At 41.3% G+C, this 14,838-nt stretch overlaps 1 protein-coding gene across 1 annotated transcript in view; it reads left to right on the top strand.

Moving 5' to 3' along the window:
* GDPD4 (glycerophosphodiester phosphodiesterase domain containing 4) overlaps positions 1–14,838 on the top strand; it is a 73,024-nt gene that overhangs the window by 49,488 nt on the left and 8,698 nt on the right. The window contains exons 9-10 of the mRNA XM_045578147.1: positions 3,851–4,072; positions 4,930–5,084. Of these exons, the coding sequence (XP_045434103.1) occupies positions 3,851–4,072; positions 4,930–5,084 (377 nt within the window). The remainder of the gene's footprint in view (positions 1–3,850; positions 4,073–4,929; positions 5,085–14,838) is intronic.

Below are 14,838 nucleotides of genomic sequence, written 5' to 3'. Positions count from 1 at the left end.
AAGAAAAAGAAAATAGAAGGGGAAATGGAGTAGGAGCAGGAAAGAGGAAATTAGTTATATGAATAAACCAACAGAGACTAGAATAATAACCATAAAGCAGATAAAGAAGATCCATTTTTTAAAATGGGAAAAAAGAAAGGAAGAGGAAAACTAAAATAAAGGAGAAAAATAAAAGTGAGGGGGAAAAAGGTGCAAGAAAAGTAAAAAATAAGATAAAATTTAAATTTAAAAAATTTTAATAAAAATAAAAAATAAAGTCTTTGCTTCAGGTGAGTTTTAATGCCCCATGGGAGTTGGTTTAGGACTCCACTCATCTGTTCTGTCTGCTAATTCTGAGTTTCCTGTTATGCACTTAGGTGCTGGTCACTGTTAGGCACTGTCTTTTGGCTTTTAGCACCCTGCTTGAAGCTCCAAGTGATCCAAAGATCCTCTGCTCATGTCTGTCTGTACAGGCCTTGGTTGCAAATATGCAGGGCCAATCTTCCCTCTTTGCCTGTCTGCCAGTTGTCAGTCTTAATCACTCAAGCATCTGTTTCTGACAGGGCTTTAAGTGGGGTTGATGCTGTTTCACTTTCAGGGAATAAGATGGATGTTTTATTCCTTACCCAGAGCTACTATTCTATAAGAGGCCCAAAATATTACTCTGGCCTTGGTTGGTCAGAGATCCACTGGGGTTGGCTGGACACCTGGAGTTTTTATCAGTCTGGTTCCAGAATAGTGGGGCAGAAGACTCCTCTTCCAATGCAGTCACTGAGGGCTCTTGGGACTATTCAGACCTGTAAGCTTGGCCTCTACCTTTGTTTCCTCTGTCAAACTCAAAATGCAGGGTGTGATAGGCTGTATTACCTGCCTTGAGGTTACTGGGAGGGGCTAGCTCTTCTGGGGAGAAATGGCTGCTTTGGTTCAGAACCTTAAGAGTGTCCCAACCCAGGATTCCTAGTCACATCTCCCTGCCCTGCTTCCCTCCCCGGCCTCTTCTCAGGTACCTCAAGTCTGTGCCTCTCTCCCTGTGCTTTGGGTGAGTGTTTGCAATGGAAAAGTCCTGTGTTCTGGGTTTAGAGAATAAAAGCAAAGACAAAACAACAACGAAACTGCATGTTTCTCTCTTGCTGCCTTTCGGGCCACCTTTTGCAGTGCAGCCTTTTGAGGTTGTGGTCTTGGGTCCAGATTCCCCAGAAGCCAGCAGCCCTGTGGCTTTTCCTTTTCACAATTGGATGTTACACCTGTCTCCAAGAGATGTGGCTTTGGTGCAAACACAGCTTCCTCCTTGCCCTCTGGGCCAACTGGCCAGCCTCCCTTCTCAAGCCCATGTTCCATTCCTACCACTCTCCAGGCATCCTCTGCCCTTCCTTGTTGTAAATTGTCTCCTCAGCTGTGTCTAATTTGTTAATACCGGTGGCTGTTCTCTGATTTAGTTGTATTTCCAGTCTGGCTCCAGGACTAGGTGCATGACACACCTGTCTTATTTGGCTGCCACTTTTTCGTTCTCTAGTGGTACTTTTTACAAAGTAGATTTCTAATGATAAAATTTATAGGAAAGTGCCAGAGAAAAAAGGAGTGTTTCTGACAATGACCTCAAAATAATAGTTATAGGTTGGGACATATAAAGGACTTGGGATTGTTAGAAATTCCCACTGTTTCAATGGTTTTAGTGCTCTGAACAATCTGATTTTCTGGATTAATAAAAAAAAAAATTTTAAAGTGGTGGCAAATGTATCAACATATAGAAAATACATGTATTATTCATCTATATTTACAGATAGTTCTCAAAAATTGCCGATTGAACATTACCATCCTTTAAGTAGTGTCATTTGGCAGGTTTTGGATAATTGTCCTAATTTTTAATCAGTATGACACATTGGATTGTCCTCTGGACTTTTTACTTGAAATTATTCTAAGCATAGGCCTAGAGAACCAAAGACATTTTAGTTTTGTTTTTAATTGAGGAACCAGGTATTTTATGTGGAGAACTGGACATTTATTTTCATTTTTATCTTGTTATTTTATAGGCTTTTAAAAATGTTCACCCACAAATTGGAGATAGTCTAAACAGGCATTGTCCCATTCCTATTTATTTTTCTGACTAAGTCGCCTATTTCGTGTTTAAAAAAAAGTCTTGATTTACTTCAGCTGTTAGTTCTACCCCATAATAACATTTAAAGCCCTCCTCTGCAGGCCATCTTATGGTGGCCATCTTTTGTCCACATGAGGGCAGCCATCTTTGACCACATGGGGGTGGTTATCTTGTGTGTTGGAGTGACAGTCAATTTGCATATTACTCTTTTATTAGATAGAATAGCTAGTACATGTATAGACTGAGGTGTAGGATGAAATGCTGGGTATTGCACTGAAAAATGGACAGAATTCTGCTGTGATGGAGTTACATTACAGTTGAGGCAGTGGAGAGTAAGGGAACTAAGTGAATTGTGCACTTTTCTATATACTGGACATGCTCCTAGACCATGTACATATTTTATCTATTTAATCTTCAGAATAATCTTGAGAAGTAGATAGGTTACTCTTCTCCCCTCCCTACTTTATAGTTTGGACAATGAAGACTTGGATAATTTAAATGGTTCTACCAATTACACAGCAAGAAGCATATGAAGCCAGGTTTTGATCTGGTCTAAGATATCCACAGATAACTATACAAGGCAGAATGAGCCATACAAATACAGGGGAACAAAAATGGGCCATTGAACTTTAACACTATTAAAATCTTTTTAGTTCAGGAATATTTAAGGCTTCATGAAGGAAGTAGCTTTGAACTGGGCTTTGCAGGTTGAGGGTAGGATTATTTCACAGGTGGATATGACAAAAAGGCAAATGAGTAATAAGAGCTAGTATTGACTCCAGTCTGAAGCCAATACCTATTTTTTTAATATATTTTATTGAATTTTTAGAGAGGAAGGGAGAGGGATAGAGAGCTAGAAACGTCGATGAGAGAGAAACATCGACCAGCTGCATCCTGTATACCCCCTACTGGGGATGTGCCCGCAACCAAGGTACATGCCCTTGACCGGAATCGAACCCGGGACCTTTCAGTCCGCAGGCTGACACTCTATCCACTGAGCCAAACCGGTTTCGGATTTTTTTTTTTTTTAATGTTTTTGTTGCTTTTGAGAGAGTAAGGGGGAGGGATAGAGAGAAACACTGATGAGAGAGGAACATCACTGATCATCTGCTTCCTGCACAGCCCCTACTGGGAAATGAGCCAATAACCAAGGTACATGCCCTTGACTGGAATAGAACCCAGGACCTTTCAGTCCACAGGCCAATGCTCTATCTACTGAGCCGAACCAGCTAGGGCCCAAAGCCTATTTCTAGAACAGTGAGAGCAAATGTTGGAAGCCAGGGCAACTGAAAAGGGATACCTTGAGTTGTAGAAAAAAGTCTGAAAAAGAAGATTAAGACAGGAGCATGAAGGTCTTTCATTGCAAATACAACAGGGTCTTTGATATGGATAAAAATATTCCAAATATCATAATTAGCTATGGAGTCTCTATTTTTAAAATATTCATCATTGATCAGCTGCCTCCTGTATGCCCCCCACTGGGGATCAAGCTTGAAACTGGGGCATGTGTCTTGACCAGGAATTGAACCAGGGACCTCTTCGTTAATTGGTTGATGTTCAACCACTGTGTCACACCAGCTGAGCTGGAGTCTATATTTTATTTTTCTCCTTGGAAACTCTTATCTCAGTCGTTTATTTCCTCCTGACATTACTAGTATATCAGAGGGCCTGGTGTTGAATGATAATGGAGCAGGATGGAGGTAGGGCCATATAGCAGGAAAATTGGAAAATGCTTTTTATAGGAGCCAATGTATTCTCTGATGTATTTATTTTTAGAGGAAGCCATTTTACAATATGAAACCCTTATCAGAGGCTGATAAAGAAAAGGCAAAAAATCAAAGGATTCCAAAACTAAGTGATTATTTGGAAATTGCACGGAAGACAAATAACTATGTGATATTTGATATTAATGGCCCTCCACCAAAACATCCTCTCAGAAATACATACATACGTCGTGTAGTAGATGTGATCCTTGACTCTAAAATTGAGCACCGTTTGGTATGTCTATCTCAGTATTTATGGTAAAGATTGGGAGGTGGGTAGCATGTCCCAGGAGTATAGCAGTTGAACTTACCCTGTCTTTTAGATCTTCTCTGGGATCCTTAAATAAATTTGCTCCCTTTAGAAATGGAGATTATTGCTTATACATAACATGAAGCAACCTAAGAATGACTCACATATTTCTTTCACTGGGGGAAAACATTGAGATTTGTTGCTATTCCAAAGCAAACGAAATATCAGCAGTGTAATGACTATTTGATGTGACCTGTACCATGCACCAAGGTAAAAGGGCCTGGGTACACTAATGCATTGAGGACTTGGCTTCAATTAATGATGAATAAGCTAGGTCTTACTTGAGCATATATTTTCTGATCATGTTTTTCAGAAGGAACTCTCTGCATTGGGGTAGTCAATTATTCCAAATCTCTTAAATTCTCAGAATATGGAAGAGTGCTGTGAGTCAGAAAAAAAAAATGTGTCTTTTTAGGAACTATTTGCACAGATGAGTCATAATGAGCCCTCTTAAAGATGATGTTTAGCATCATCACCCAGAGGAGATGTTTATGGTTCCCACCTTTCATCCACACCTGCCAACCCCTCCTCCATTTTGGTTAGTGTGACATGATGGGCCCTTGACCCATGATGTTACCTGAGAGAATTCAATTGCAGAACAACCCTGGTGAAAGCTCCATTGTAAGAGTCTATCAGACTATATCAGGTCAAGGGCTGGAATCTCTCTCTGCTTCCTATAGATTGTCACCAGTACTGGAATGGTGCTCCATCTATTGTACAGGGGACTGTTTATACCTAGAAAGCTGATTGTCCACTGAAAATTTTCCTGTTTCTTCTTACAGGTTTATTGGTTGCCTGGTTTTGATAGGAGATATGTGAGGTGGAAAGCTCCTAATTTTCGGCATGTGGGCCGGTTACAATCCATTAATGTACTTAAAAGAGAGAATATCAGTATAATAAATGTTGACTACAAGTGGATGTTCTACAACAGGTTGAAGTAAGTGTTTGATCACACCTCTCCAGGCATGTACTGCTTTACTTGCACAAAATCTGCATTCTAACCAACTACTCATTGTCCCCTTCCCATCTTGGATTCTGTGTGTGGCTATCATTTTGGAATCCCATATTCTCCTCTTCCTGCTCTTCCCTCCGTTTTTTTCCTCCCCACCTCTACCAACCAATATTTATCATGTATAGGTTATATCCCTGAAACATAGTCTTCAGCCTCTCCTCCTTTGTGCTTCAATCTCTCATCAGTGAACACATGTTTTTGTATGCTTGGCATTTTTTTGTTTTTATATAAGGTGACTATTGAAAAGTCAGAACTTAGAGAGGTGTTTATTTCCTCCAGCCATTACCAGGATTGCAGTATTAATGAGTAGCTTTGTTATCCAGATAGCCAGATTTCTAAAAGGCATAATTAAAAACATTACCACATCATTATTTAAAAAAACTAAAGCAGCCAAACATGATAAGAAACTAAAATTGTTAACCACATTTATCAGTATACTAGAGGCCTGGTGCATGGATTTGTGCACTGGTGGCATCCCTTGGCGTAGCTTGTGGGGATCTGACCAAAACCAGCAGACCAATGCTGCCTGCCGCTTCTGCCCGCCGCTCCTACTCATCCAGCCCCTGCTGTGCCTGCCACCACAGCTGCTCGTAGGCTCATCTGCTATCATCTCCAGGCTGCATCTCCAGTCTGTGAGCCCTACATCTGGCGCCTGTTGGTCACATTGACCACCAGGGGGCAGCTCCTGCATAGAGAGTCTGCCCATAGTGACTGGTCAACTGATCATTTAGTTGTTCAGTCATTGCTCAGTTATAAATATATATATATCTCCTACTTTATAAAAGAGTAATATGCAAATTAACCATCACTCTGCTCAAGCAATGCCCACCAGCCATGCCCACCAGTCAATCAGAGTGAGTATGTAAATTAACACCAACCAAGATGGCTGCAGTCACAGAGAGCAGTTGAGAGAGGCTTGGGTTTCCCCGGCAATGGAGGAAGCCAAGCTTTCCACACACCCTGGCGGGCCTAGACTCCACTCAAGGGTACAAAGTTTCAATTATAAAAGGTGCATAAGTCCCAATAGAAATGGCTGCCAGCCACGGGGAACAGGAGGCTTGGCTCCGCTCCAGGTTACAAAGTTTCAATTGTAGGAGTAAATAAATTCCAGATACCAGGGCCTCCACTTGGGTCGCCAGGGGGTGTGGCTGGCCTGCAAACCAGCACAGGCCCCTCGCCCAGGCCACCCCAAGCCCCAAGGGAACCCCCACCCTGATCAGGGATACCCTTCAGGGCAAACCAGCTGGCCCCCACCCATGCACCCAGGCCTCTATTCTATCTAATAAAAGAGTAATATGCAGATTGACCATCACTCCAACACACAAGCTGGCTGCCCCCATGTGGTCAATGATCCTACCCCTATGTGGACACAAGATGGCCACCACAAGATGGCCAGCAGAGGAGGGCAGTTAGGAGGCACCAGGCCTGCAAGGGAGGGCAGTTGAGAGGGACCAGGTCTGCAAGGGAGGGCAGTTGAGAGGGACCAGGTCTGCAAGGGAGGGCAGTTGAAGGCAACCCTGTAGGGGAGGGCAGTTAGGGGTGGCCAGGTCAGCATAGGAGAGAAGTTGGGGGCAAAAAGGCTGGCAGGGGAGCAGTTAGACATCAATCAGGGGCTGGAAGGGTAGTGCTGGTGGGGAGGTATCAGGCTGGCAGGCAGAAGCGGTTAGGGGCAATCAGGAAGGCAGACAGGCGAGCAGTTGGGAGCCAGCAGTCCTAGATTGTGAGAGGGATCTCAGATTGGAGAGGGTGCAGGCTGGGCTGAGGGACACACCCCTACCTTGTGCATGAATTTCGTGCACTGCCCTCTAGTACACACACACACACACACACACACACACACACACACACACTCTAGAGGCCCGGGACACGAAATTTTTGCACTGGGTTGGTGGTTCCTCAGGCTGGCCTGCACCCTCTTCAAACTGCAACCCCTCGGGATACCCAACTGCCTCTCACAATCCATGATCGCTGGTTCCTAACCACTCACCTGCCTGCCTGCCTGATCACTTCTAACCCTTCTGCTCGCTTGCCTGATTGCCCCTAACCACCTCTGCCTGCCTGATCACTCCGAACCACTTCTGCCTCTGCCTACCTGCCTGATTGCTCCTAACTACTCCCCTACTGGCCTAATCACCCCTAACTGCTCCCCTGCTGACCTGATTGCCCCTAACCACCTCTGCCTTGCCCTGCATCTAGGATCTAGGATTTTCTCCTCTGGCTGGTTGCAGGCACCCAGGCTCCGGGTCGGCTTCGCCTGGGCTGGTCGCAGCCACAGAGGACCATGGACAGGCACCTGGGACTGCGTGGTGGGCAGCTTGTCCCTCTCCTGGGCCACTGCCTGGTTGTCCCTGTTCCTCTCTTGTAAACTCATTTGTGCCTGGCTGGTCCCCATCCCTCTCCCCCCCAGTGTTGAGTGTCTGAGCCATTAAGGTGTGATGGCATGAGGGTGTGATGACCATTTGTATATTAGCTCTTTATTATATAGGATAGATGGTTCAAGATAGTTTTAAGAATTAAAAGCACCTGGAATAAAATGATCACTTTTTCAAACTTAATTGTTATTAATCACTGATTAACCCATATCCTCTTATTCTTATATTTAAAAATATTTTTTCAGATAACTAAATGTTTCAGAGATAAAATTTTCCTTGGAGATACTATTATATATAATCCCAAATCTCCTTAGTAAAAATCCCCCTAGATAACTTTCTGCAACTCAAACCATGAACTAAGCTGTCAGATGCATCTCTGTTCCTGTTCCTGCTTTTTATGCTTCTTGGCCATGGGGTGGTTTAGCATAAAATATGTCTCTATTTAAGCATTGGAAGTTTTGTTACACTTATTTCCTAGTTAGGAGATTACTCTTTGCCCAACTAGACCTCTATTTTAAGTGTATTTCTATAATTTTAACTTTTTAAAAAAATATTTTTTATTGATTTCAGAGAGGAAGGGAGAGGGAAAGAGAGATAGAAACATCAGTGATGAGAGATAATCATTAATCGGCTGCCTCCTGCATGCCTCATACTGGGGATCAAGCCTGCAGCCCAGGCATGTGCCCTTGACCAGAATCGAACCCAGGACCCTTCATTCCTCAGGCCAGCACTCTATCCAAACCAGAAAGGGCAATTTTAACTTTCTGAAAAAGATAAAAAGGCTCTAAGATGATTTACTTTTCTTCTAATCATAATTTAGATTAATCTAGTAGTTGAGAAAGAATTTTAATAGCTTCTATTTATTGAGCATTTATTATGTTCATGTTCTATGGTTGGTAAACCACAGGCTCTTTTTCAAATCCTAACCCATTTATCATAGGACTTTGGGCAAGTTTTTAATTGTCAGTTTTCTCATTTGTAAATTGAGAATAACAGTAACCTGATTGAACTGTTAAATTATTAAATGAGAATTCTTATTATGCATATAGCAAAATGCTGGGCAAATGTAATAACACAGTTAATGTTAGCTTTGCCTTTATGTTTATCATCCTTACATGCTGTGTCCTGGAAATTATCTTGATCTCCACTTTGCAACTAAGGAAACATGCTTAAAGAGGAAAAGTTCATACAGTTGGTTAGTAGGGGACCAAACTGAATAAATATAGGTCTGACAGATTCCAGAGTCCAAATTATTGGACCACTGTGCCTTTAAATTTATACATTGGCCATAGTTACATGAGTATAGTTTCAACTGGCATCAGAATTAAGAGGGGTCATATACTGACTCCTATTCTGAAAAGTTAACAAGCAAGGCATCATCTTTTGTCTTAAGAAAAGCATATATTCTAGTAGGAAGAATAGGACCTTTTTCTACATAGCTATACTACAAAGCTGATGATAATAAATTCTTAAGTTGGACTTTATTTCAAGTCATTCCCTTCAGGGATGACTAATTTTTAAGAAATTAAACAGTGGTACTTTCAATTATTTGTATAATGTTTATAACCAGAATATTTGGGATTATGATCACATTTTCAACACATTCTCCATGATTAGTGCTCATTTTTTAGTCCCTCCGACCACTGTAACATGACATGGTGATCTTGCCATTTTGACAGATTGGTTTAAATACATTATTTTAACCAAAATTTTATTAATATGTACAAAGATGCCCTTTGTTTTATTTCTGACATGGGATTTTTAAGGGTTTTTTAAATTTTTTTAATTTTAAAAGCTAATTTATTAAGGTGGTATTTCATAAAAGTAATTTATTTTTTTAATAAATCTTTATTGTTCAGATTATTACAAATGTGATCCTCTTCCCCCCCTCAATTGCTCCCCTCCACCAGGTTCCCCATCCCCCATTGTCCTCATCCCCATCCCCCATTGTCCTCATCCATAGGTGCACAGTTTTTGTTCAGTCTCTTCCTGCACCCTCACTCCCCTTTTCCCCGAGAATCATCAGTCCACTCCCCTTCCATACCTCTGATTCTATTATATTCACCAGTTAATATTGTTCATCAGATTTTTTTAATTCCCTTGGTTTTTAGATTCACTTGTTGATAGTTACGTATTTGTTGATCATAATTTTTATCTTTATCTTCTTCCTCTTCCTAAATAACCTCCTTCAGCAATTCATATAATTCTGGTTCGGCAGTGATGAACTCTTTTAGCTTTTTTTTATTTGTGAAGCTCTTTAACTGTCCTTTGATTCTGAGTGATAGCTTTGCTGGGTAGATTATTTTTGGCTGTAGGTTCTTGCTATTCATCACCTTGAATATTTCTTGCCATTCCCGTCTGGCCTGCATGGTTTCTGTTGAGAAATCAGCTGACAATCGTATGGGTGTTCCTTTATAGGTAACTACCTGCTTTTCTCTTGCTGCTTTTAATATTCTCTCTTTGTCTTTTGCTCTTGGAATTTTAATTATGATGTGTCTTGGTGTGGTCCTCCTTGGATTCCTTTTGTTTGGGGTTCTGCGGGCTTCCTGGACTTGTAAGTCTATTTCTTTCCCCAGGTGGGGGAAGTTTTCTGTCACTATTTCTTCTAGTACTCTTTCAGTATCTTGCTCTCTCTCTTCTGGAATCCCCATAATTCTGATGTTGGATCGCTTGAAATTGTCCCAGAGGTTTCTTACACTATCTTCAACTTTCTGGATTCTCTTATCTTCTCCCTTCTGCAGAGGAGTGTCCTCTGGCTCTTCGTGTTCTAAATCTTTGTCTTGATTCTTGTGATCTTCCAGTCTGTTTTTAGGACTTTGTATAATATTTTTTATTTCAGACAATGTTTTCTTCATTTCTTGTTGATCCCTTATTATTTCTAGTTGCTCCCTTTTCATATCCTCATAGGTCTCATTTATTTTATCGGCCTTTTTTAGGATAATGTTGAATAACCTTATAGCTGTAGTTTTGAATTCAATGTCCAGTCTTTTCTTTTCCTCCATCTCCTTCCTTTGTCTCCTTCCTCTTGTCTGCATTTTAGTTGTTTCCCTGATTTGATGGAATAGCTTTGTGTTCTAGATGTTCTGGTAGAGCCCAGTAGCACAGCCTTCCCAGTTACCTGCAGTGGACAGTCTTGGTGTAGCCCTTTGTGGGCTGTGTGTGCAGTCTTGTTGTTAAGCCTTGCTTATTGTTGGTATCACTGGGAAGCTTTGATCTCCAAGCCAATTGGCTGTGAGGATTAGCAGAGTCTCAGCTCGGAGGGCTTCTGTACTCTGCTTGGATAGGGCGGGATCTCGGGGTGGCGCAGACAATCTTTGGTTCCCTGTCAGTCTCGCCTTAGAAAAGGCCTGTTCTCGGAGAGTTTCGGAAGATTGGTTGCAGGCGCGCGCACCTCTTTGGTAAAGGCACAGACAAGCTTTGGATTCCTGCCAGTCCCTTCTTAGAGAAAGCCAGCCTCTGGGAGAGCTTCTGTGCTCAGCCAGAGATTGGGCGGAGTCTCAGGTTGGTGCAGACAAACTGTTTTCCCTTGGGCTCCTCCCCAAGTGCCGCAGTAATGGCCTCTGGCTTCACACACCTCTGAGAGATCTCTGCCCACTGCCTGACAGTCTGGCCTCTCCCTGTCTGGGGCCGTCTATCAAAGCAATAGGCTGATTCTGTTTTCCTCTTGAACAAGAAAGCCAGTTGCGTGTTAGCTGTCCGCCCTCTCCGCGCACCGGGAGTAAGCCAGTAGCAAACTCAGCCCGGCCCGCCCTCTCTGCGCGCCAGGAGTAAGTCAGCCGCAATCTCCGCACCGGGATTAAGCCAGTGCCTTTTCGCACACACAGTTCTCCGTACCTTCACAGTTCCTGAGGTTCAGCGTGCCTTCTCTCGCCTTCCCAGATGGCAGAGCCTCCTCTCAGCTAGCCGTCCGGCACTTCAGGGCAATGCTTCCCCTGTTTTTCAGTTCTAACTTCAAATTTGTTGTGGTAGGCTGCATTCGGGTGTCTACCCTATGCCGCCATCTTGGTGTCTCTCTCAAAAGTAATTATTTTAAAGTGAACAGTTCAGTGACATTAACACATTCAGAGCATTGTACAACTATCACTTCTAATTCTGATATTGGAAATATTTTACTTTTCCTCTTTCTTGGATAATCTTGCTAGGGGTTATAAATTTTATTTATCATTTCAAAACATCAAATTTTGGCTTTGTTAGTTTTTTCTTGTATATTTGTTTTTCCTATTTATTGATTTCTACTTTTACATTTATTGTTGTCTCTCTTTTATTTACTTTAGGTTTAATTTGATTTTCTCTTATTAGGTAGCTTCTTTACCTAGATAGAAAATTAGGTGGTTGATTTTAGATCTCCTATTCAATGTATCCACTTAAAGCTATAAATTTCCCTGTAAATAATATTTTAATAGCACCCACAAATAATTTTGATATATTGTCTTTGTTATAATCCAATTTAAAATATTTTCAATTCTCTTTAATTTCCTTCTTACTCATAGATTGTTTAGAAGTATACTTTTAAAAAATTTAGTGTTCCTTTTGATTTCTAATTTAAATTCATTGTGATGAGAGAATAACTCTGTATGATTTCAACTTTTTAATGTATTTACACTTGTTTTATGGCACATTCTACCATTTATCTTGCTGAGTTTCCCATGCTATCTAAAATAATGTGCTCTCTTCAGTTGCTGGATTTAGTATTCGATAAATGTCAAGTAGTTTAAGTTGGTTGAGACTTTTCAAACATTTCATAATGATTTTTTCCTTATTTTTTTTTTATTATGTTAACACAAGGGATTAAGTTGCAGATCAAACTAACACATATCAGAGAACTTGCCTACTATCAATCTTTCTTATTAATCTCGAATAAGTGGGCAGTCGAGAGGCTCAGACCAAAAGTAAGCTCCACTGGTATCTTCCTTTATTGGATATGTACATACTCTAAGGTCTACAGTAATATTTCACATAGAAAAGGTGCATTTGAGTTACAAAACATCTCCATTTAATACTACCAGGGAATGGTATAGCTTATGTGACCTCCTCCAGGGACCCATGCCTCATAAGTCCACATTCTATATTTATTTACAAAGTATGTAATAAATAATTAACAAGGAGCATCCTTTAACTAATATTTTCTATATATGAAGCTTCTCTTCCTGTCTGGCTGGTGGGACTCAATGGTTGAGGGTCAACCTATGAACCAGGAGGTCACAGTTCGATTCCTGGTCAGGGCACATGCCTGGGTTGTGGGTTTGATTCCCAGTAGGTATGATGCAGGAGGCAGCCAATGGATGATTAGCTCTCATTATTGATGTTTCGCTCCCTCACCATTCCTCTCTGAAATAAATTTACATATATGTATGTATATATATACCAGGATGGATGGATGGATGAATGGATAGATAGATTGATAGATAGATAGATAGATAGATAGATAGATAGATAGATAGATAGATCCTATATAATAAAAGACTAACATACAAATAAACCAAATGGCAGAACAACCGAACAACTGGTTGCTGTGATCTGCACTGGCCACCAGGGAGTGTGCGCAGAACATGGCGGGTGCTGACTGCAGGGGGAGGTGGAGCAGGTGAGTGGGGGCGCCAGACCAAGGTGGGTGCCAGTCACTGTCATCAGGTTGAGCTTCTGATGGTTACTGAAAATTCTTTGCTCTATGTGCCGCAGTCCTGTCCCATATTCACACCTGCTGCCTGCACCAGCCATGCTCACACCCGCAGCTAACGCTGGAGCAGCCTCTCACACCTGCTGTGCCTAGCGCTGGTCCTGATCAGCTGCCTCTTGCACACCTCCTACTGGGAATGTGCCTGCAACCAAGGTACATGCCCCTGACTGGAATGGAACCTGGGACCTTTCAGTCCGCAGGCTGACTATCTACCGAGCCAAACCAGTTAAGGCTTGAAAAGAACTTTCACTATGGGTAAAATGCTATGACATAATATTACATGCTACAGAGAAATCATTTGTGAAAGAAAGCCAATTGTGGGGCAAATTTTATAGTTGTCTTATTTTAAGAAATTGCCCAGCCACCCTAACCTTTGGGAAACACCACCGTGATGTTAAACCAGTTAAGGCTAAGCAGTAAAGTATTTTTAAGGTGTGTATATTATTATACTGTTGCACTCTTAATAAACTACAGTATGATGTAAACATAACTTTTACTAGAGGCCCAATGCGTGAAGATTCGTGCAAGAATAGGCCTTCCTTCCTTGGCTGCCAGCACTGCCTTCACTCTGACCGGAGCTGCCTTTCCACTTTCCCATGCTGCCCAGAGATCCCGAGCAGCTGGGGCAGTGCAGAAAGCCTATGTCATCGCCATGGTAATGACATAAGCCCCGCCTCCAGCCATTCGGAGCCTGTGTATGCATATTAGCCTGCCATCTTTGTTTGGTTGATTTGCATACTCCTGATTGGCTGGTGGGTGTCATGAAGGTACAGTCAATTTTATTTAGTGTAGAAGTGCAATTGGAAACCAAAAATTTGTGTAACTTGCTTTGTTGACATTTTCACTTAATTGTGGTGGTTTGGAAGTGAACCTACATTATCTCTAAGACATGTCTGTATATCCAAAAGTAGACTTGCTGGATCATATAGTAATTCTAATTGTTTGGGGAACTAACATGTTATTTCCCACAACTGCTGTACCAACAGTGCACAAGAGTTCCAATTTTTCCACATCCTTCACATTCTTATTGATTTTTTTTTACATAGCAATCCTAATGAGTTGTTATTAGTTCCTCTTTAAATGTTAGGTGGAATTCACCTGGGAAATTATCAGTTCTAAGACTTCTATTTTTGGGAAGACTTTGGTTAATGATAGGTTTTCACGTTTTCCAGTTATTCATTGGCTGGTGGGTGTCATGAAGGTACAATCAATTTTATTTATTAGTGTAGAAGTGCAATTGGAAACCAAATTGCACTTCTTGGTTGTTTGGTTGATTGTTTGTTTCAGTCTTGGTTGATTTTGTGTTTCCAGAATTTTGTCCATTTTATCTAGGTTATCCAATTTGTTGGAAACAATTATTCATAGTTCTCTTATGTAACCTTTTATAGTAAATGATACAAAACAATAACTATCTAGTGTCTTTTTCATTTCACCTTGCAGGACTCCCTTGATTTTTTCCTGTAAGGCAGACCTAGTGTCCATGAACTATAATCTAGTAATGTAAGCTTTAATCTATCTAGGAATTTACCAAATTTTCCCTCAGTTTTGAAGAACAGTCTTACTGAATATAGGATTCTTGGTTGAAAGAGTTTTTTAAACACTGAATATATGGGCACACTGCCTTCTGGCC

This window comes from Pipistrellus kuhlii, unplaced genomic scaffold (genome assembly GCF_014108245.1).
Source record: "Pipistrellus kuhlii isolate mPipKuh1 unplaced genomic scaffold, mPipKuh1.p scaffold_m20_p_9, whole genome shotgun sequence".
In the NCBI taxonomy this organism is placed as follows: Eukaryota; Metazoa; Chordata; class Mammalia; order Chiroptera; family Vespertilionidae; genus Pipistrellus; species Pipistrellus kuhlii.
Note: the sequence above shows the minus strand (reverse complement) of the source record. Positions and strands in the feature narration are given on the sequence as shown.